The sequence below is a fragment of the Aotus nancymaae genome, unplaced genomic scaffold, assembly GCF_030222135.1.
Source record: "Aotus nancymaae isolate 86718 unplaced genomic scaffold, 86718_ANA_hifiasm-v0.15.2.pri h1tg000002l, whole genome shotgun sequence".
Classification (NCBI taxonomy): Eukaryota; Metazoa; Chordata; class Mammalia; order Primates; family Aotidae; genus Aotus; species Aotus nancymaae.
In genome coordinates, this window is record NW_026988413.1 from 38,221,427 (window position 1) to 38,246,467 (window position 25,041).

The following is a 25,041-nucleotide window of genomic DNA, read 5'->3' on the forward strand; positions in this document are numbered from 1 at the left end:
AACTCTATCACCTATATGTTTTATTAACGGCTATTTTATGAGTGTTTAAATCCCTGTCCTGGCACACTTCCAATGCTCATGCCTTTGGTAGTTTATTTGTATACTCAGTCCATCTGTAGCCCTTATGTTGACTGAACCCACAAACAGAGAAAATCAAGAATCCCTGTACAGATTTGTATGTGATTACCCGTATATTTGAGCCTATTCCAGCCTTGCACCTTGGGGCTTAGGCTTTGATCCTTATACTCAAACCCCACACAATTGTTAAAAGACATGCAGTATCACTTACACAGTAAAACCATTGAGAAAAGCATATTCCTCAGCTGTGAATCCATACACATCTTCACAAGATAATTCCACACCTTGCTGAAGAAGCCTTCTTTGTACACATGTTGTTCCACCACTGAGAGCAATAATAAGAGCTGTTCTGGAGCAAAAGATAGAAATGAATGCCCACTTAAAGATCTTACACATGCCTCATTTTTTTAAAGTCAGTCTTTTCAGTTTAATACTCAAATGCAGGACCTCTATCAGAAAGAGTCAAGGCAAGAATGTAAAAAGTACTGCAGATCTGCTCAAAAAAGTGTGCCAACCACAGATCATATCATGGGGTCTAAACATGAACAGCACCTAGGAAGCAGCTAGCTCAATCCTTTTCAATCTCTTCTCCCTGGAAGCCCAGTGTTTTCAAAAACATGTCTCAAAATTCCATGAAGGAGTGTGTCTGGGATTTTAGGTCCCCTGATCCCACTTAACTGCAACAGTTGGTCTTCTATGTAAGAATCTAATGTTAAATTCTAATAATAAATGATAAATGAATAATAATAATAACCAATCAACCAGGTCCAACTGTTTGATTTTACAAAAGGAAAAACAAATCCTGAGAGCTTAGGTAATTTATCCAAAAGCATGTGAGCATACATCTTATGGTTCTTATGGTTCTATATTTTCCCAATATCATATATATTTGTTTTGTGTACACACACACACAAACACACATACAGACACATACATACACATACACACATATGCATATAATCCTATTAGGTAGGTATAGTTATGTGCTATTTTATTTAACTTTATTAATTATACCTTTGATAATTATCTGTAGCATTCACATTAGCCCCTTTGTCCAGAAGAAATTTTAGCATTTTTGGATTACTTTTAATAACAGCAACTAATAGTGGAGTATACCCATCCTGAAAAAATTATTTCAAAATGATTAAAATATTGTACCAAATTTTCATGTTTTTTAGATTTAAGTTCAACTTAAAATATTTGTGCATGAGAACTTCCGAATATACACTTTAACTCTTAAAAGATTTTAATACATAATAAAATATGATTTCAAAGACAAAGAAAACAAATCAGTGTTGAGCCAAAAAAATTAAAGTTTCCATTTTAGGCTTAATTCAAATTGTAGGCAAGAGCAGCCTAGAATAAGTAAGTGATGAGCACTTAGCATTTAATGTAAGTATTGCATACCATCAATTCACATTTCATAATGTTGTATGTTCAGATTTCCACTGGGTTTCATTTAAACCTCCAAGGCTGGCACTTATTTTGGCTGTCGTGTAGACAGATATCAGTAAACTAAAGTATCAATATGCTTTCTTAAAAAATTCATCGGGTATGCATAATGCCTCAATAGAAGACTCAGATTAATTTTAATATTATGTGATGTTAATTCAACCATTATTATTAATGAGTATATTAACAAAATAGAAAAAAGGTGTGTTTTATGATTTTTATCAATACCCAGTTATATGAGAATTAAATATTCCTTATTTGTTATGACCCTTTAAACAATTATAGTTGTTAAATATAGTGTTACTTTGTAGGTCAGAATTACAATCTGCAATAAAATAAAGACGGACTTTAAGAGAAGAAAACTTTTATCAGTTTTTGATAATCTCTTCTCTTTCTCCCCAATTTTCAGTTTGGAAAACTCATTTTTACGTAACATATCTTTCAACATAGATGAATTATCTGAAATACTCCAGTTGCTTTCTAAATATAGGATTTTTTCTTTAATAGAAAATCACCTTATTTTTAGCTTCCAAATCAGCTTTGTGTTCAAGCAGTTTTTCAACTAACGAGAAACTTTGACCACAAACAGCATAGTGAAGAGCAGTATTATAACAAAAATCCATCAGATTTGGGTCTGCACCACAGTTTAGAAGAATGTTAGCACAATCCTCCTTTTGACACTGTACTGCCTGTTAATGCAACAAGAGTAGATGAGTAACCAATTTACTATTTGGTATATGATAAATTGATTAATATTATGATAATACTATTTAATACTATGATAAATGAGTTTATTACTATGTTTTAAAATAGGAAAATCAACAAAACTAGGAGAACTCAAACACATTGCAATTGAAAAAGAAAAATTATGACATACCACAATCAATGGGGATTTGTTTTCACTATCTTGGACATTTATTTTGCATTTCTGCTCAATTAGGAAAAGTACAACATTTGTATGTCCATTAGCACAGGCCAGGTGCAAAGGTGTTCTATGTCAATAAAACAAAACACAAAGTTAGAGATAAGTCTTCATTTGAGAAGTTACTTATTTTACCCAAAACCAGACCAGATTGTACATTGGTAAGGTATTTGCTTCATGCACATATTTCTATTTAAACAAATTTACATTAATTACACTTACTTTTTATTGAACTTTCAAGACTGTGCAAGTGTGTTGAAGATCAAATATTTAACTACTGATTTCACTTCAAGGAAAACTTAACTATAATGAGTTGAAAAATAGATATTTTTAAAAATGAACTTTTTATTGAACTTTCAGGGCTGTGCAAGTGTGTTGAAGATCAAATATTTAACTGATTTCACTTCAAGGAAAACTTAAATATAATGAGTTGAAAAATCGATTTTTTAAAAATACCAAAATGGTGTCTGGGCCTTGGAAAAGATAATAGTTAGGTATCACAATAAAATTTAGAAATTATATTTAAAATCTGAGATACATCTAATAGGTAACTGGAGAAAAGGATATAACTTAATCAATGACATGCTATCCATAATTGCATGTTTGCCTTTACTCAGTGATTAAAGTTGACATTTGTATCTGAGAAACAAAAGGTGAATGTCTAAGGACTCTCTAAGTTGTAGATCTTAACCCTATTTTAAGTTATTACCCTAATTTCTACTTCTCAGAGAACCCTATTCTAGGTAGCCTACCAAAAACCAGATATACACTAATGAAGTGTGACAGAAGATGAATGAGATCCATTCAAATTTTGCAGTTTTTAGCCTGGACTGGCCCTCAATAAACTTTTATCTATTTCTAAGGTGATATCACGAAAGCTCTGTTTTTAGATAATTTTATAATACCAAGGCCATATATAAATAACCCATGCTCCAAACAAAAAAACTTAAATATATTTTCCTTGTTTCACTTTAGCTCCCCAAAGTACTCTATGCATACCTTAAATAGACACAGTATTGACACATAGGTGTTGCAAAATGACCCTCAAAAATAACTAATTAAAAATAAGGTAACTTTCAAAAAGATATACTAATAAGACCCATAAACAATAACTTATCATCTCTGGCAATAAACCAACAAAATATAAAAATAAGTCAAAAAAATTGGAGAAACCTAAATTTCTAATTAATTTTACCTGAATGTAACTCTGGAAGGCAAGACTGTAATATAACTACAATATAAAAAGCAAAATTCTAACCAATTACATTATTGTTTAGCTGAAGAGAGAGCACAATCAGGAAGAGGATGGTCACCTAGGATAACAGAATAAAACAAAAGTTATCCGTAAATCATAATTAATTAAATTCAGATTGGAAAAGACAATCTGAATTTAAGGAACTAACAAAGAAGTACTTTGTTATAAGACAAAAATAATTCATTAAACACCATGGTCTAAATAGAGTTTCCCTCAAAACTATCCACCTTACTTTACTGTGATTCCATCCTTACCAAGCAAATTTCTGTGACTAATTTCTCAGTAATCCTGATACAATGAAGCACTGATTAACCCTTCTGTTCACATCCATAATTTGGCTTAAGGATGAAATTTCTTATGTAATAGTGTTTTTAGAGCCCTCAATCCAAACACAACACAGGGCTAAATAGCTTTAAGCCCACCAAAGATAACTCCTTGCAGTAGACAGCAAATCCTGGCAAACATTTTCATGTTTCTCCTTCATCTGTCATTAAATACATCTTGAGAATTTAGTTCCAAGGAACTTTGGTGGTTTCCATCCAATTTTTAGATCTGCTTCTCCCACCAACTCCAGTTTTATCTTTTAACTATATGAGAAGCAAGGAAAGATCTAAAATTGATACCCTAACATCAAAATTGAAAGAGCTGGAGGAGCAAGATGAAAAAAACTCAAAAGCTAGCAGAAGACAAGAAATAACTAAGATCAGAACAGAACTGAAGGAGATAGACACACAAAAAACCCTTCCAAAAATTAATAAATCCAGGAGGTGGCTTTTTTAAAAGATCAACAAAATAGACCACTAGCCAGATTAATAAAAAAGAAAAGGGAGAAGAATCAAATAGATGCAGTAAAAAATGATAAAGGGGATATCACCACCGATTCAACAGAAATACAAACAACCATCAGAGATTACTACAAACAACTCTACCCACATAAACCAGTAAATCTGGAAGAAATGGATAAATTCCTGGACACATGCACCCTCCCAAGCCTAAACCAGGAAGACGTCAAAACCCTAAATAGACCAATAACAAAGTCTAAAGTTGAGGCAGCAATGAATAGCCTACCAACCAAAAAAAGCCCAGGTCCAGATGGGTTCACAGCTGAATTCTACCAGACATACAAAGAGGAGCTGGTACCACTCCTTCTGAAACGATTCCAAACAATCCAGAAAGAGGGAATCCTTCACAAATAATTTTATGAGACCACATCATCCTGATACCAAAACCCAGCAGAGACTCAACAAGAAAAGAAAACTTCAGGCCAATATCCATGATGAGCACAATCCCAAAAATCTTCAATAAAATACTGGCAAACTGATTGCAACAGCACATCAAACAGCTTATCCATCACAATCAAGTAGGCGTCATTCCAGGGATGCAAGGCTGGTGCAACATATGCAAGTCTATAAATGTAATCCACCACATAAACAGAACCAAAGACCCACATGATTATCGCAATAGATGCAGAGAAGACGACCTTTGACAAAATTCAACAGCCCTTTATGCTAAAAACTCTCAATAAACTAGGTATCGATGGAATGTATCTCAAAATAATAAAAGCTATTTATGACAAACCAACAGCCAATATCATACTGAATGGGCAAAAACTGGAAGCATTCTCTTTGAAATCTGGCACTAGATAAGGATGCCCTCTCTCACCACTCTTATTCATATAGTTTTGGAAGTTCTAGCCAGAGCAATCAGGCAAGAAAAAGAAATAAAGTGTATTCAATTAGGAAAGGAGGAAGTCAAATTGTCTCTATTTGCAGATGACATGATTGTATATCTAGAAGACCCCATCATCTCAGCCCAAAATCTCCTTAAACTGATAAGCAAATTCAGCAAAGTTTCAGGATACAAAATCAACGTGCAGAAATCACAAGCATTCCTATACATCAATAACAGACTAACAGAGAGTCAAATCAAGAACAAACTGCCATTCACAATTGCTACAAAGAGAATAAAATACCTAGGAATACAACTAACAAAGTAAGTAAAGGATCTCTTCAAGGAGAGCTACAAACCACTGCTCAAGGAAATTAAAGAGGACACAAACAGATGGAAAAACATTCCATGCTCATGGTTAGGAAGAATCAGTATTGTGAAAATAGCCGTACTTCCCAAAGTAATTATAGATTCAACACTATCCCCATCAAGCTACCTATGACCCTTTTCACAGAACTGGAAAAAAACACCTTAAACTTCATATGGAACCAAAAGAGAGCCCACTTAGCCAATACAATTCTAACCAAAAAGAACAAAGCTGGAGACATCATGCTGCCTGACTTCAAACTATATTTCAAGGCTACAATAATGAAAACAGCATGGTACTGGTACCAAAACAGACCAATGGAACAGAACAGAAGCCTCGGAGGAAACGCCACACATCTACAACCATCTGATCTTTGACAAACCTGACAAAAACAAGCAATGGGGAAAGGATTCCATGTTCAATAAATTGTGTTGGGAAATCTGGCTAGCCATGTGCAGAAAGCAGAAACTGGACTCCTTCCTAACACCTTACACTAAAATTAACTCCAGATGGATTAAAGATTTAAACATAAACCTAACACCATAAAAATCCTAGAAGAAAACCTAGGCAAAACCATTCAGGACATAGGCATAGGCAAGGACTTCATGACTAAAACACCAAAAGCAATGGCAACAAAAGCCAAAAGAGACAAATCGGACCTAATTAAACTCCACAGCTTCTGTACAGCAAAAGAAACAATCACTAGAGTGAACTGACAACCAACAGAATGGGAAAAAATTTTTGCAATCTATCCATCTGACAAAGGGCTAATATCCAGAATCTACAAAGAACTAAAACAGATTTACAAGCAAAGAAACAAACAAACCCATTCAAAAGGGGGCAAAGGACATGAACAGACACTTTTCAAAAGAAGACATATATGAGTCCAACAAACATATGAAAAAATGCTCATCATCACTGGTCATTAGAGAAATGCAAATCAAAACCACATTGAGATACCATCTCACACCAGTTATAAAGGTGATCATTAAAAAATCTGGAGACAACAGATGCTAGAGAGGATGTGGAGAAATAGGAACACTTTTACACTCTTGGTGGGACTGTAAATTAGTTCAACCATTGTGGAAGGCAGTGTGGCAATTCCTCAAGGACCTAGAAATAGAAATGCCATTCAACCCAGCAATCCCATTACTGGGTATATACCCAAAGGATTATAAATCGTTCTATTATAAAGACACATGCACACATACGTTCACTGTGGCATGGTTTACAATAGCAAAGACTTGGAACCAACCCAAATGTCCATCAAAGATAGACTGGATAAAGAAAATATGGCACATATACACCATGGAATAGTATGCAGCCATAAAAAAAGATGAGTTCATGTCTTATGGATGAATCTGGAAACCATCATTCTTAGCAAACTGACACAAGAACAGAAAACCAAACACCACATGTTCTCACTCATAGGCAGATGTTGAACAATGAGAACACATGGACACATGGAGGGGAGCATCACACACTGCAGTCAGCTGGGGGGCTAGGGGAAGGACAGCAGGGAGTGGGAAGAGTGGGGAAGGATAATGTGGGGAGAAATACCAGATATAGGTGATGGGGAGGATGAAGGTGGTAAACCACCTTTCTATGTATGTACCTATGCAACAATCCTGCATGATCTGCACATTTACCCTAGAACCTAAAGTACAATTTTTTTAAAAAAGACATATAGTTAAAGCTTTAACAGGTGCTTTAAACCTAACAATGGGCTGGACATATCTACATTAAAAACTCTCCTGGAAAACCTCCATTTAAATAACAGGTACAGTGCTAAGGGTAGAGGAATTGAAGAAGAGGGAAGCAAATGGGAATGGCCATTATGTTCTTTAGGCTGCTGTAATTACATCTCTGTTTGCAATAAAACTTGGGAACATCAAAAAAAAAAGTAACAATATAAACTAAAGTCTTAAATTGGAGTATAATATATTGACAAAAGTTAAGGATTTTTTGACAAATAGAATAATATCGATTTTAAAATGTTTCTCTAAGATATCTGTAAATATACTTTTTGCATTCAACTGTTCCAAAAAATAGAAACATTTTGTTTTTGTTTTTGACATTAGGTGGAAAAACATTCATACGGGCCTCGAAGTATTTACATTATATGTGTAAACATATAAATAAGTGGCCACAACAAAAACTTTTTTTTTGGCTGCTTGCAAATTGTGAGTTCTAAAATTTAGTCTAAAATTTAAAATAAAATGAATGTAAATGTTAACTCTGTATGTCTTTAAAATTGTTTTGTTTTGTTTTTTTTAAACTAAGATGACTTCTTTAAAAGGATGTCAAATATTCTAAGTAAAATCCTTCTTTGCAAGATTCTCTTGGTTTGAGTGAATACGATGAACCTTTTAGTGTTTCGTGCATGCTCAACCTAGATTAGTTCTTGTTTTCAGATTTTGTGTAAATGACCCCAGGCTATATTGTTTAATACCTCCCTAGAAAGTGGAATCTTTCATGGCTATTTTATTTTACTGAATTTGCAGCTGATTTCCTAAGTTCTTGGAGCTTAATATGGGCCATGAAATTTATGAGATTTGTTACTGAAGACTTTAGAGTCAAGTTGGTGGAAGAGTGAGGTATATAGCAAGATGCAGCAGACGTTTTTGGAGGACCTGTTGGGAATCCATTTACTTCCTTTCAGTAAGAGCAGTGTGTGTGTGTGTGTGTGTGTGTGTGTGTGTGTGTGATTGTATTTTATTTTTTTTTTTTTACAAAATTGAACTTTATTAAGTATTTCCATTTCATTGAGTAATGCCTTAATCTATGGGACCAAGATCAGGAAAAACATTTCTCTCTCTCAGGCCATGTATTTTCTGGGGCTGTTAACACACTACTTTATTTGTATTTTTTTACTTTATTTTTATTTTTATTTGTTTACTTTTGTGTTCTTTCTTCACATTTGTTTTCTCATGTTCATATATAAACTGTCATAGTATTTCTTAGACATCATTAATGGATAGTAATCTTAATCTTTTTTTAAATATACATTTTGTTGCACTTTAGGTTCTGGGGTACATGTGAAGAACATGCAGGATTGTTGCATAGGTACATACATGGCAAGGTGGTCTGCTTATGCTAGTTCCCCTGTCCTTTTTTCTGACCGGAAATTCCAACTTTCAGTATTTTTGTTTTTACTAGAAAAGATATCTAACAATATTTTTCTATTAGGCTATTAATATGCATATATGCTTGCATGAGACCTCAGAGACCTTCAGTGAAATGCTTCCAAAATTAGTCTATGAAACATTTGATAAAACACTGTGATTTACCTTATTAAAAATTCAAACAAAACAAATAGTTCTCAATAACCATCTCACTCGATCCACTTTCCTCTGCCCACATTTCATGTCTCTAAGAAACAGTGATTTAAGTATATGTCCTTTAAGATTTTATCTTTCTCATTTTCAATCTCTCTCTCTACACACACAGACACATACACACACATGTTCAAACAGAAATATACTATGAGATTTTCTTCATTCAGCTTTATTGAGGTATAATTTATAATAAAATTATACAATTTTATGAATTTTGACTGGTCAATTTACGGTCAATAGTCAATTCTTTCCCATCCCCCATATCTAAAACCACTGGTAACTAGTAATTTGCATTATGTCACCTTATTTTTTTTAGATTTGGGGTGTACATATGCAGATTTGCTACATAGGTTTCTTGCATAATGCTGAGTTTCTGCTGAACTCATTACCCAAACAGTGATACCCATAGTATCTCATAGGTAGTTTTTCAACTCTCATGCCCATTCCACCCTTTCCCCATTTGGAGTTCCTAGTGTCTATTATTTCCACCTTTATATCCATGTGATAGAGATAATTTCATATCCTCTGTTTCAATTTGGGTGCCTTTTCTTTCTTTCTTTTGCCTGATTTTTCTGGCTAGGACTTCCAGTACTATGCTGGATAGGAATGGTGAGAGCAGAGAGTAGACATCTTTGTCTTATTCCAGTTATTAGGAGGAATGCTTTCAACTTTTCCACATTCAGTATGATGTTGGTTGTGTGTTTGTTATAGATGGCCTTTATTATTTTGAGGTATGTTCCTTCGATGCCTAGTTTGTTGAGGGTTTTTACAATGAAAGGATGTTGAATTTTATCAAATGCTTTTTCTGCAACGTTTGAGATGATCATCTGGTTTTTGTTTTTAATTCTGTCTATGTAATAAATCACAGTTGTTGATTTGCCTATGTTGAGCCATCCTTGTATACCTGAAATAAAACCCTCTTGATTGTGTTGAATTAGCTGTTTGATGTACTGCTGGATTTGGTTTGCTAGTATTTTGCTCATTTTTGTGTCTTATGCTCATCAGGAATATTGGACTGGAGTTTTCTTTGTTGTTTCCTCTATGCTACTATGCCTTTACCTTTTCTATAATTTCATGTAAATGTAGTCATTTGTGCCTGGTTTCTTTCAGTTAGCATGACACTTTTGAGATTCATCCATATTTTTGCATATATCCATAATTCATTGCTTTTATTGCTGAACAGTATCTTTAAATTATCCTATTTATATGTGTATATATGTATGTATTCATCCTTTCATTCACTTATTTTAAAAATATTAAGCACTCACTATGGCTAAGCAGGGTTCTAGGTGATGAAGATATATCAGCGAACAAAACATATGCAAATGCCTTCTTTTATAAATCATATATGTTAGTAGAAGAGGTAAACAAAACAACTTAAAAGATACAAAATACATCAGACAATATTAAGTTCTAATGAGAAAAGCAGGGAAGAAGTGTAGGAAATGCCAGTGAGGGAAAAAGGGTACAATTGTAGATAAAGAATAGCCAGGGAAGGCCTCACTAGTAAGGTAACAATTGAGTAACACCTAAAGGAAGTGAAAGAGCAAGTCATATGACTGAGGGAAAAGCACCCCAGGCAGAGGACCAGCAAGTCCAAAAACCCTAAATGTATGTCTTGCATTTCTGTGGAACAGTAAGAAGGCAGCGTAGCTGGAGGTAAACGAATGAAAGAGTTGTAGGATGTAAGATCAAAGAAGTAAACAGGGTGAGGATGAAAGAAATTACCTAGCCATGATAAAGGCTATGCATGAAAGTCCATAGCTAACATCATGTTCAATAATAATAATAATAATAATAATAATAATAATAATAATAGAAAGCTTTTCCTCTAAGATCAACAACTAGGAAAGGATGATGACTTCTATTAGCCATAGTATTGGAAGTCCCAGCCAGAGGAAATAGGCAAGACAGGAAATAAAAAACATTCAAATCAGAAAGAAAGAAGCAAAACTGTTTGCAAATGACATGATCTTAGACCCAGAAATGGGAAGTTACCATCAAATGACAAGTTTCAGTCAAGCAACATAAGCTCTAGAGATCTGTTGTAAAACATTGTACCTATAATCAACAGTGGTATATTAACACTTAAAAATCTTTTAAGATGGAAAAAAACATCAAAAGAGAATAGATATCATGTTGAGTGCTCTTATAAAAATAATTGTCCAGCATAAAATTTGCACATTTTTTGGCAGATGAGAATTTGATTAAACATAGAGTTCAAATGCCTGTTTTGCAGCAGCTATTGTGTTCTCAAGTATGCCAAGATAGAGCCTACAAACTGTACTTGTTATAAAGCTAACCTGGGTATGCAGCTACCTGGGGAGTCCCTCTGTTTGTCAACCCCAGCTCAACAGCAACTCTGAGTTTAGAGATTCTCAAAGTCTCTTTTAAATTGTAACTAAAGTAAGGACAGTGATGTAACAGAGTTCATATTGCTGACTGTGATGTATCAAGGCCCAAGGGGCTAAAGGGACCTTTGTGACTTAACAAGTTCAATGGTAATGAGTGTGGTTAATGAACAGTCTGGCTTATTCATCATGTTGTCCCAGAATCTGAAACATTTATACAGTTGTTACCCATATTTGCAGCATATATTTGGAGAGAAAATGAATTCAGATTTAATCAAATTGGTGAAGAGGAATGAATAGTAAAGAAGGGAAAAGAAAATCATCCTCTGTCCAAGTAAGTTTTTTAAGTATCAATAAACTCAGCAAGTTTCTTTTTCAAAACATTAAAAAGTTACTTGTTTTGATGTTTCCAAGTGTTAAAATCTGACAAACCAACGTTCTAGGGAGTTGCCTCTTTTCCTATTCTCCCATTAGCAAAATTGTACAGCTTAGTGCCTGTGGACAATCAATACTAAGGAGCAAAACAGCAAGGTGGGGAGAAGATGGACTGCCCAGTGGAGACTAAGGCGGTGAGAAGAGGGGATGGATTCAGGAAAGGCAGAAAACATTCAAGTAAGCACATTTTAAAAATTAAATAAAACACCAAAAGTTAGAGTGGGACCTTCTGCCAATGGTTACCATGCAATCTCTCTTCTCTGAGAAACCCGGAGTGACAATCAGTGTCAAACAGCCCCTACTTGTATTGTTTCTGGTTGGAAGACCCGCCCCAGCCCGTCCTCCCCAACTGGCTCTTCAGCTCTGGTCACCTGTAGTCTTCGTCCTGCGAGTTCACATCATATTTCTTGACCTGAATGTATTTCTTCAGCTTCTTCAAATCCCCGAGTGAAGCAGCTCTGTGAAGTTTCTTTACATCCTTATCTAGAAGCTCGTAGCCCTGGCCTACGGGCAGGTCTGAGGAGGTACGGCTCCGGGTCTCATTCCTCCATTTCCAGTAGCTGAAAAGCTTATTCATGGCGGCGCAGGCTGCAGTCTTTCCGTCACACCAGGCTGTTCTTTAGGCTCCTAGCCGTCCGCTCTGCCCCTCTGCACTGGCACCTGGCTCGCAGCTTTCTCCAGTCCCTGACAAAAGTGGAAATGCTGGAAGGGCCTCGCACAGCCAGCCGTTATGGCGGTTATGGTAGTTATGGCGGTTATGGTAGTTATGGCGGTTATGGTCGTTAATGGCTGTTGGGTCATTATGATCCAGTCCTAGGGGCTCGCAGACCTTCATTCTCACCTAGGACTTGGGCCTCGTGGCCACACCTGCAGTCTTCCTATTAGATCATGAACCTTAGAATAGAGACTTACCAGCTTTCTTACAAATAGCCCCTTCTCCTTCAAAAATACATCTAAAGGCTTGAAGTCTTGCAAATTGATATTTACCTTCCTTGTGATGGGGATAGGGATGGATCTCTTCCAGTGATCTTGCCTCCAACCTACTCCCAGCCTCTCACCTCCCAGGCTACATGCTACAAATTGTCTTCACAGTAACTGCAATTCCTCAATAATCTCAATTTCACATACTTTTTAAACATCACTTCTCATATTCCAGCTCACTTTGTCCAGTCACAAAACTCCAAAAGTCCTTTCAAAATCTAATTCACAGTACCTATACTCAGTTAGTCTTACCTCTTTTCCCTGACTTGGACCACCACACCCTGTGTCTTCACTTTACTACTTAACTAAATTTCACGACCAATCGTCATAATCATTCCCATGCAGATACCTTCAATAAGTTTTCCCCCCTTCCTTTTCTTACCTATCTGTGCCTAAACCAAAACCCTAAACTGTTTGTTCTGCCCTAAGCCACTGAAATGTGACCAAAGGAAAAAATACAGTCCTGCCATCTTTCATTTCCAGTTCATGAAAATCCACCTCAAGTGGTCTGTTATTCTTCCTTTCTCTTCACACCTCCTTAGCTCATGGCCTTTTTCCCTGAACCATTGAGCATAAGATCCAATCAGAAGAGAAACTCTACCAGCTCCCAAGATACCTACCCACTTATCTGAACCTTGCAAAAAAAATAAATAACTTTATCTCTCTCTTTTTCATATATGATGAACATGTATGTTCATGACATGCTCATGTTTCTAGCAAAGGTCAGCACCATTCTTGAATGTACTAGACCCCATCCTCTCTAGCCTATCCAAAAACATTATTCAGCAAACTCTTCTTCCCTGCTTTCATATGTATTTTTAAAGTTTCCTGTTCTGCTAATTCTTATTAGCATAAATACATACTGGTACTTGCCTCATCCTAAAAAAACAAACAGGAAGATTGACCACATCTCCCCCTGAAACCATCACCTCAATGGCTCTCTTTTGTGGCAAAATTCCTCAGTAGGATTGTCTAAAATTTCATAATCTTTGTCTACAATTTTTCTCCCTCTGTTCTCACTTAAAGCAGTTCGCATCATTGCCTTTTTGCTCCTATTAGTCAATTGACCCTACTTTTAAGCCACATTGACCATGATCTCTATTACACGAAAGCAAATGGTCATTTCTGAGTTTTCATGTAAATACAGCAGCATTTGACACAGCTGACCATTGCTTACTCCTTGAAACTTTTTTTTTTTTTTTTTGCTTGGCTTCCAAGATATCATACTTGCCTGGTTTGATTCCTACCTTTTTAAACATTTTCTCTCAATCCAATTTATTGGTTCTTCTTTACCTTCAATTATTGGAAATCCCTGGAGTCAATCCACCAGCAGCTTTTTTTATTCTTTCCAAATCCTTAAAGGCAGTCTCACATTTTATCTTTTATATCTACGTTTAGACAGCCAGTAAATCCTGTCAATTGTAACTACAAAATATATTCAGAAATTTTTTTATTTTACCCATATTCCCTTCTGGGTTACCACTGTCCTATGGCTTTAAATGCCATCTATATGCTACTGACACTCAAATTGAGAGTTCCAGTATGGTCTCTCTCCTGAACTCCCAACTGGTATATCCACTTGCCTATTCAATACCTGAATTTAGTTGTTTATATTATAGACTCAATAAACATCTCACTCTAAACATGTCTAAACTGGTCACCTCACTTTCCATTCTCTTACTGTCTTTCCTACTTGAGATCGAGTAACACTATTCTCCTAGTTGCTCAAAGCGAAATCTTTGATGTCATCCCTGACTTTTCTTTCTCAAAGTCCACATCTAATCAGTTAGCAAACGCTGACAGCACTATTTCCAAAATATAAACAGAATTTGACCACTGCTGCCAATGTAGCCCAAGCCAACATCATCTCTCTCATTTGCAATACCTTACTTTAATATTTTATACTAGAATCCTAACTGATCTTCATATCTTCATGCTTCTGCCCTTGTACACTGCTATTGCCCTGGTCTATTCTCAACCTAGCCACCTGAATTATCCAGTTAACATACTGTTAGATGAAGTTACTTATTTGCAAAAACTCTCCAATAGTTTCTCAAATTCCTAACAGTAAGAGCTAAATTTCTTATACTGATCCACATGGCCCTATACAATCTGCGATCCCAATCCCATGCACCCTGCCCCCACCTTTTACTTTTCTGACCTAAAGTTCTTCTTACCTAAACTCAAATTGCTTCAGCCATGGTGATTTCTTTATTCCCCAGCACACTAGGCATGTTCCTGTCTCAGGGACCCTGACCTTGTTGCTCCCCTTTCCTGGAATGCTGGTCCTGCCACAATAATATAAGCTCTCAGAAGGCAGCCATTTCTGTATGGTTTATTCCAGGCTACCTCTCAGCTCTCAGAACAGAGCTGGGCGCATTAAGGGCTCAGTAAATGTATGTCAAATGAATGGATAAGTATATGAAAAATAACCTCTGCTTCTATTTGCCTTTTCAATTCCTGGATGCAATTTTGGGCACAGAACTGTTCCTGAACTCAAACTTTTCCTACTATGGAACCAAGTTAAAAAACAGCCTGTAGTATTTAATAAAAAACTTGAGGGTGCCAGATGAAATGAGACTACAAAACTTAACATAAAACTGGCCCAACAAATATGCCTGCTTTCCAAGACCCCTGACTCCAGTGCATCTCCATAAGCACCTCCAGAAGGTAGTGTCCTGGCCATGGGAGAGTGACAGTTTCTATTCTACCCTGAGGGTGCTCCTGAGAGCAGGAATCTTTAAAGAGCAATGCATAACACTCAAGTGATTAAAAACAATGATTCCCCTGGGTGGGGAAAAAGTGTCAGAACTTCTTCATACCTATTTTTAAAACTTCCCTTGAAAATAATTGTATATGCTCTACAATAGACATGATATATTAGTGTATTGACATATGAACTCATATATTTAGCATGTAAATCAAAAAAATACAATCATGTGCCTCATAATGACATTTTGGTCAACAAGGGACTGCATATACAATTATGGGCCCATAAGATTGTAATGGAGCTGAAAAATTTTTGTTGCCTGGTGATGTCTTGGATGTATTGATAGTCCTGACCCTCTGTAGGCCTGAACTAATATGCACATTTGTGTCTCACTTTTTGACAGGAAAATTTAAAAAGAAAAAAAAAACCTTGTAGAATGAGGATATAAAAATAGAAAATATTTTTGTACGGTTGTACAATGTGTGTTTTAAGTTAAGTGTTATTACAAAAAATTCAAAAGGTCAAAATTAAACAATTTAAGTTTATAATGTAAAAAAAAAAAGATGACAGTATGCTAAGGTTAATTTATTACTGAAGAAAGAAACATTTTTTTTCTTTGAGTCTGAGTCTCACTCTGTCACCCAGGCTGGAGTGCAGCGGCGCAATCTCAGCTCACTGCAACCTCCACCTCCTGGGTTCAAGCGATTCTCCTGCCTCAGCTTCCTGAGTATCTGGGATTACAGGCGCACACCACCACGCACGGCTAATTTTTGTAATTTTAGTAGAGACAGGGTTTCACCATGTTGGTCAGGCTGGTCTCGAACTCCTGACCTTGTGATCTACCTGCCTCAGCCTCCCAAAGTGCTGGGATTACAGATGTGAGCCACCACACCCAGCCTGAAAAATATTTTTCTATAAATTTAGTGTAGCCTAAGTGCACAGTGCTTATAAAGTCTACAGCAGTGTATGGTCATGTCCAAGGCCTTCACATTTGTTCACCACTCACTCACTGACACACCCAGAGCAACTTTTCGTCCTGCAAGATCCATTTATGGTAAGTGCCCAATACATGTGTAACATGTTTATCTTTTACACTGTATTTTTACTGTACCTCTTCTCTGTTTAAACAGTTTAGATACACACATTGTGTTATAATTGCCTATAGTATTCAGTACAGTAACATGATGTACAGGTTTGTAGGTTAGAAGCAATAGGCTATAGCATATAGCCTAGGTGTGTAGTAGGCTATACCATCTAGGTTTGTGTAAGTGCACTCTATGATTTTCACTCAATGACAAAATCACCTAACAAATATTTATCAGATAATATCCCTGTTGTTAAGTGGCACATGACTGTGCATATGAACGCGTTTTGTTTTGCTTTTCCAAGGCTATCAACTTAGAGAGTATGTCCTCATTCATGTCTTAGAATCTTCCAAGTCCAGGACTAAGAAATTAGTGAATTGTTCTACCATGTGATAATGACCCATAACTCAATCCTTCATTTCCTATTCCAGGATAACTCTTTTATTTGGATGATTGATTTTTAAAAATCCACTATGTTTAGGGCAATATCCGCTCCACCTGACAGAACAAGTCATCAGAATACAGCAGTCCAACATTTATACCAGAGATATGAAGATATATGAAAGGATTAGTTCCCCCAGGAGCTCTCTTCCATCTCTCCTATTTGGAACTACTCTCGCCTATTTCTTCTACCTTTAGTCTCTTTATCTCTTGCCTAGATTACTTCTATGACCTTTTAAATAGCTTCTGTACTTTCACTTTAGACATCATTCAAAGAATGGTAAGCTGGAGGTGACTCATATCATACCTAAGGTCCAACTGCTAAATATACAAAAACTGTTGGAAGCTTACACTCAGAAATGAGAGTAGTTACATAATGGAAATTGGCAAGAACTACAAATCAGGGCTTATGTTCAATATTTATAGTATGCTTCCTTTAAGAATTATAAAAAACAGTATAAATTTAGAAAGAATAATAATTGAAATCAACTGTTTCGAGTATCCATGCAAGATTTATGAAAAAAAAAAGATTCTGAATAAAAATGGCAATGAAGTATGTGTGTTTAAAGTGATAAATGGTTGTTTTTCACATTTATTTATGGTTACTATTTTTGTCTTTTTTCCATCAATTTTCCTATTTCTACAATTAACATTAATACTTATATACAAAATTGTCCTAAAAGTTTAGTATAAAGAAACTGTTCTTGGGAAGTACAGGAACAGAAATCTCATAAACCTAAAGATTATATCTTCTTCATTACAATGTTAGTAGTTTCTTTGAATTAAGAAATATATTATTCCTTTTCCAAATTAAAGACTATATTTTTACTATACCCGGTAGATTTTACAAAGATTAGAACTAAGTCCTATTTAAGAAAATTGAACATTAAAAATAGCAAAATTATGAGCTATTTCTATACCAAAATAATTACTTTTCTTTCTGAATTTCTTTTTAAAATAGTTCTCCAAGGGTTTTTATCCATTAATTCTTTCATTCATACCTACATCAGAGGTGAATTGAGCCCTACTGGGACATTTACTCCCATTTCTCAGGATCCCTCCAGCTATAAACAATTTTTATCTACTTCTGGTCAGTGTGATTGAAAAATGTAAAGGTATTAGTACTAAGTACCAATTGAAGGTTTCTCTGTTTCTCTTCAAAGTAAAGCCTTTCTGAATAATGGCTATTGCACTAGAGAATCAAAACTTTATTTACAATATTATTAAATTATAGGTTAGTCATTGAAAATATCTGATGTGTGTATATTTTATGAAAGTATTCCTCTACTGAGTTTAAATCTCACTTGACTATAATGATAGTTCCCTGATCTACTGACACTTACATCCTTTCGGATCTCTATTTCTTATCTTCTCCATCTATCTCCTACTCTGATGACTTTGTATTTCACTGATGAGAAAAGCAAGCAGAAGGCAACTTACACAGGCTTCCAGGACCACGCTGATCCTCTTACCTGCACCTTGCCTATTGTTCCTTTTTTCCTTTTACTGTGGATGAAATGCTCCTGCTCCTAAGTAGGCCCCCCTCTTTGATGAAAACTTTCCAATAGATCTTCACTTCCTATGAGTCAAAACTCTTCTATAAGAGGAGACAGATCATCAACTCTTAACTTCTCAAGGATATTGCTCCACCAATTCTCCCTTTTCTAATTTCAATACGATGTTTTCTTTTTCCTTTATTCAATAGATACTGTAATTTCTCAATGCTTTATAGCGTGCTCATGCGCACACACACATATACACAGCTGCTGCCTATATCTCATTTTCTCTTAGCATAAAAATTCCTTGATGGAGTTGAGTGGAATGATTTTTCTAGTTTTTCTCTTCACATTCTTTCTCAAACCTGCTTCCACCTGATTTCTGTTCCTTCAAGGAGATAACACTTCTATCCTACAGGACTGCCCATCAGAACCTAGAGCCCAGGAAAGCTACAATTATAGTGAGAGATACACAGACATATAGAAGAGTTATTGCCTTCTATCTCTAAGGAGCTGTTGTTCGTCTTTTCTCTTTTTCCCTTGTCTCCCACTCCTGTTGCCTTAGTCCAGGCTCTTCTTTGTTCTTTAAATTATTGCAACAGACATCTAAATGATCACTGGGCCACAACTTTGACGACTCACTCTTGCCCATCCTCCACACTGCTGCCAGCGTTAACTTTATAAAAACTTTGAAGAAAACTTTCCAATAGATCTTCACTTCCTACAAGTCAAAATATAAACATGTAGCCTGATGTAACATAGACCAATTGCCCCAAACCCTGTAACACATGGCCTTGAAATAACACAGAAAAGAGAGCTAGTTTGGAGTATTTTTCAGATAATCTATTGAGCTCTTGATGTCTGCGTATCTTATAGGACTAGGCTGTGCCTAACTGAAAGAAGAAACCTTTTAGATAATTCTTACATATATACTTCTTTCAAACAGGGATCAAATTGTGCCACTCTCCTTGCTTAAAACTCTACATTATTTCTCCATGGAGAAAAATGAAACATTCTTAGAAGTCTATTTAAGTTTTGACATGACCTATGTTCTGAGTATATCTTTAAACCATTCTCCCCTGCTCATTTGTGCTCATTCCGCAAACCATTTGTGCTCATGCCACAAACCATTTGTGATCTCAGGGCTCTCACACATGCTGTTCTCCCTGCCTGGGACACATTTTAGTTTCAGTTTTGTACTATGAGTGTTTTTTTCTCCATGGTGTAAAAGAGTAAATGTAAGAAGAAGCAGCTTTTCCTGGAGGAGGAGAGAATTTTGATTTAGATGATTTTCTAACAGCTAGCAGCAGTTAGTCTAAAGTGAGGACTAAAAATAAAATCCTAGGCTGGGCATGGTGGCTCACACCTGTAATCTCAGCACTTTGGGAGGCCAAGGCGGGTGGATCACAAGGTCAGGAGTTTGAGACCAGCCTAGCCAACATGGTGAAATCCCATCTCTACTAAAACTACAAAAATTAGCCAGGCATGGTGGCAGCGCTTGTAATCACAGCTACTCTGGAGGCTGAGGCAGGAGAATCAATTGAACCCAGCAGGTAGAGGTTGCAGTGAGCTGAGATTGTGCCACTGCACTCCAGCCTGAGTGACAGAATGAGACTCTGTCTCAAAAATAAATAAAATAAAATAAAATAAAATAAAATCCTAATCCCTGCAACTGACTGAATGGACCAAGGGGACCCCAGAGAAACCTTAACAACTGAGTTCCTAGCCATGACAGTACAGAAGGCTCAACATACCTCATTATACCCTCTCCCTTTTGGGGTGCAGACACAATAATTTATCAGCATTAATGTCAAAATAGAGATCATAAGAATGACAGAATGGACTTTTTGTAGCAATAAGATACCAAATTAGAATAACATATCTAAGAAATGACATATCTATGTCCTGTTTTAAGTTTGGTATCTTATTGCTACAGAGTAATGCCAGGCAAGGGTAAGTGACACACCCTTACACCTAAACAATAAATTCTGTTCTGTCACAAGGCTTTTTTTTTTTCTCTCTCTAGCTAAACAAGCACTGACCTCATAATAAACAATATTTAAACAATTGCAGTTCACCACCTGACAGACACTGAATAACTGACCCCTCTGTTCCACAAGCCATAACCTCTGCTTTGACTGGACAAGAGACTGATTTCAGTAACTTTCTTCTGTTAAGAGATCACTGACCACAGACTGGTTCTGGCCAGTTTACAGAGGCTGTGCGCTTGAGTGCCTTTATATCCCTGCTTCACCTTTTAACATATGGGCCTAACTGTAATGTATTTAAATGCAAAGTTTCCATGCCTAAGTGAACATGGAATGCATGTAGCATGCATGTATGCTCATCACTCATGTGTCAGAACCCGTTTTATGATTATTCACAGCTCTTCCTTTAACCTGTTGAATATGTAGCCAAGGCAACCCATGCAATAGAAAGTTCCTGCCCCAACCCTTCCTCCTTCAATGTGCCTGCTAACAGTCTTTGCTAAAGGCTAGGCTTCCTAGCCTGTCAGAATGGCTACCTTATAGGGTGCAACCTTTTATAAAAAATAAAGTCTCTTTTCTTAATTTATACATTTGTGATTCTTATGTAGACAAAAGTGATGGTTGGACACTTTGTACCTCAGGTCCCCAATCCGATGGTTGACCTGCTCCAAACACAGATTATACAATGTGCCCCTTCCCCAACCGCCTGCCAGGTAACCAGAGACAGTACTCAAACTCAAGATCTTCGGACAAAAAATTGACACCTCATCCAATTTTATTGGTGGCCCAAAGCAAAGTCTGTCAAATAGCATGCCAGCCTGGAGCAGTCACTGGTCTGTGAGACCAGCTGAAACATCAGGCTTATAAAACACTGCATGTGTTTATCTTGTGATTCTACTTCTTCTGACAAACAACACTTTAGATAGCACAATGCAAAATAAAAGCCGAAAAATAGAGCAAGAAGGGATAAAAAAGAATGGCCTGATTTCACCAAGGACGCCAAACAAATGAGACTCAGTAGCAAAATCCAGATACCAAACTAAGAAACCAAGAAAATCGAAGAACAAATAGTAGAGGAACTGAACCTATACACATAAAGCAGAATGCAGACTTGTGCTGATTTAGTCACATCAGCAAAGATTCAACAAGCTGTGAAAATCAAGGTGCAAAGAGTCTCCATGTGAACCACTGACTGAAGGATGGGGTCTGTAGTAACAGGCAGTATAGACCAAATCTTGGTGGTGGTCTAGGGAAACTGTGCCCATAAAGATAACCCAAATGAGAATAACCAGAAACTATTTATTCAGAGTCTGCATAGCAAGGGAGTCAGCCACCATTACTCGCATCTGAAAGAGACTCAAAGGGCAAAAAGGAAAATGAAAAAACTTTAATGGTGAAAAAAAGAAAAGGCTTCTGGTGCACTCTGATTAGGGGTTGCTGGCATGGGGAAGCTGGAATTTGGCTAATGAGAAATGGGACAACTTATGTGATTGGTTTGAGGATCTATTTGGTTTCCTCTAGTTGGTTCTTGTCGGAGTGAGGCAAAATATTGGCAGTCACTGACCATTCTGGGCTGATTGCTGCAGAGGTTGTGGGTCAGAGTTCTATTTTCATACATGGTCTGGCCATTGTCTATTTGTATATTTGCTCTCTAACACATATTCTAATAGCTTTGCCTCCTGATTTTTAAGTTTTAGATCTTCAGAAAATGTGTCTATTTAATGAGAGTTATTAAAGCTTTTAAATTTTGTTCTGTCCTCTACAAACATTATGAAAAAAATTCTCCATATTTTATGCCTCCTTAATATACTACTATTTCCACTGATAATCTTAGTAACAGAATGAAAAAAATGTAGTAGATTCAAATTCCTACCTAGTCACCTAGAAGCATAATGATTTTCAAGTTTCTTAACTGCTATGGTTTGGATGTGTTCCCTCCAAAATTTATGTTGAAACTCACTTCCTAATGCAGCAGTATTAAGAGGATAGGGTCTTCTGGAGGTTATAAGGCTATAAAGACTCTGCCCTCATGGATGAGATTACCGCCTCAAAAAAGGTCTGGGGAGGACTATCTAGGCCCTTTTAACTATTTCCTCCTTTCTGTCATGTGAGGACACAGTATTTGTTCTTTCTAGAGAACACAGTGTTCAGGACGTCATCTTGGAAATAGACACTGGGCTCTCAGCAGACACCAAAACTACTGACACCTTCATCTTGGATTTCCCAGCCTCCAGAACTGTAAGAAATAAATTTCTATTGTTTGTAAATTATCCAGTCTCAAGGAAATTTGTCATAGCAGCACAAACAAACTAAGACATTAACCACAGCTTCATTTCCCTCGATGTAATATAAAGATGATGTACTGGTCACTTCTCAGGATTGACCTCATAAAGGAGAACCTTTTCTCCTTTACCCAATGTGCATATTATTTCAGCATCCTTGGAACCATGTATCTTTGATATAAATTGCATTTGTTGGCTACAAATTTGATTTCTTCGAATCTTGTAAGTATATCTCTGTGATTGAATTCATGACACTCTGTTGACATTAGGGTTAAAATTTAAAGGTAAGGTTTTATGTATGAGACAGAGCCAGAAGAGGAAAGAAGTGATTCTGTAGAATGCTTTTTTCTTCTTTACATCTAGACTGCGTACTTCTCTTCGTTCTTAAAGTTTCCCTTAGATATGTGCTGCCATACTCTCTGCAACCACAGCTGGGACATGGGTTGCTGAATGGGCTGTGAATCATAATAATACCCTTTAACCTCTAGAAACATATGCGGAAGAGCCTAGAGGGACGTGGGAAGAGAATATGCTCTGAGACTAAAGTGGCTATTAAAGTGGGATAAAGAGACGCTAAAAAAAATGTTACGTGCAACGTATCGGGGGAAGCTTACTGGGAGGAGACTTTCAGGGTCCTGGAGCCCCGGTCGGCACTGCCCAGGTCCTGTGCGAGCCTGCTTGTCCACAGGCATCAGCCTTCCTTTGAACGCCTCCCCAAATGCTCTACCCTCAGACCTAGCAAAGACCACCACCAGCACCTAGCTTAGAGCCTAGAGCCTGGCGTGCTGCGTCTGCGCGTGCGTGCACGGTCTGCGCCTACCAAAAAGGCGCGCGCAAGGCCAGACCTGCCACTTCCGGAGTTGCCCGTGGCGACCTAGCCCGCCTCAGAAGTCGCGGTTTGTAAGCAGCAGGGCTTTGGTGCGGGGAGGCCTGGGCGAGACTTGCCTCTGTGGCCTAGCGCTAGTGTAGGAGTTCCTGCGAAAAGCCGAGAGGAGAGTTGCGCGTCCGGACTTGTCCGGGTCATTCTCAACCCTCTCCCCAAAGAGATGAAACGGTTTGTTCTTCTGTAGAAGAAAGGGTCAGGGCCCCAGGCTCCTCCGGGGCTAGAGAAGAAGCCGCATTTCGCTGGCTAGAGACCAGGGATGGGAACCGCGCCCCACGACAGAGCTCGGGAAAATCCACCGGGGTGCCGCGTGGTAACATGGCGAAAGTGCAGCACAGTGTTTTGCCCAACCTAGGAGTCAAAAAGGACAGGTAATAAGACGGCGAGGCGGGGGGTAGACGGGGCCCAAGGGGGCTGCGCCGGGGACAGATTCTGAGAGAGGCGCGCTCCCAACCCCGACTCCGCCCCCTGCGGAGCTGGTCAAGCCCTCAAGTCCTGAGAGGCGTGCTCTGTCCTTCTAAGGCTCCTTCAGTCAGGGATACCAAAGCACCTGAAAGGGTATCCTCACACAGAGTCCAGGCCAAGTGTGCCTGTCAGTCTTTCATGAATCAAATCTTTAAAAACAGCCCAAAGGATGGCAGTTGGGGAGCGGGGTGGGAGTGGAGGGACAGCACTCCTGTAGCTGGATCCTTGTCTTTTCCCAAGGCACCATTATGGGCCACTTGATTGACAACTTTAAAGTGGTTTCACTAAATTTAAATAGCAATAGAAATAAAATATATCTATAATTTTCACTAAATTTAAATAGCAATAGAAATAAAATATATATCATTTCCTTTTTAGTAGACACATTTCTGGTGATCAAATATTAGCATATTGTGGAAAAGTATGTAATAAGAGAAAAAAACTCCCATATTCACTTCTGAATTAAAAGTATTTTTGATAAAGTCAACGTAGTTTTTTTTAATAGACAATTTTTAAAGCAGTTTTAGATTCACAGCAAAATTGAAAAGACAATACAAAGATTTTCCATATCCTGCTTGGTCTCACATATGCATAGGCTACCCTATTATCACCCCTCCAGAGTTGTACATTTGGTACAGTTGATTAACCTACATTGACACATCATCACCCAAAAGTCCATAGTTTACATTAGGGTTCCTCTTGGTCTTGTACGTTCTGTGGATTTGGACAAATGTATAATGATGTATCCCTCTTTATTATAGTGTCATATAGAATAGTTTCACTGCCCTAAAACTTACCTCTACTTCACCCTCTCATCTCTCCCTTTCCCCAACCACTGGCAACC

General features: G+C 37.2%; 1 protein-coding gene across 1 annotated transcript; it reads right to left on the reverse strand.

The window, feature by feature from the left end:
* Nucleotides 1-285: 285 nt before the first annotated feature.
* ANKRD7 (ankyrin repeat domain 7) lies at nucleotides 286-12,443 on the reverse strand. Its single transcript, XM_021673453.2, has 5 exons — nucleotides 12,238-12,443; nucleotides 2,408-2,522; nucleotides 2,046-2,219; nucleotides 1,093-1,199; nucleotides 286-427 (listed from the first exon to the last, which is right to left on the reverse strand). Exons 1-5 carry the CDS (start codon nucleotides 12,441-12,443, stop codon nucleotides 286-288), a joined length of 744 nt encoding a protein of 247 aa, XP_021529128.2.
* Nucleotides 12,444-25,041: the final 12,598 nt, after the last annotated feature.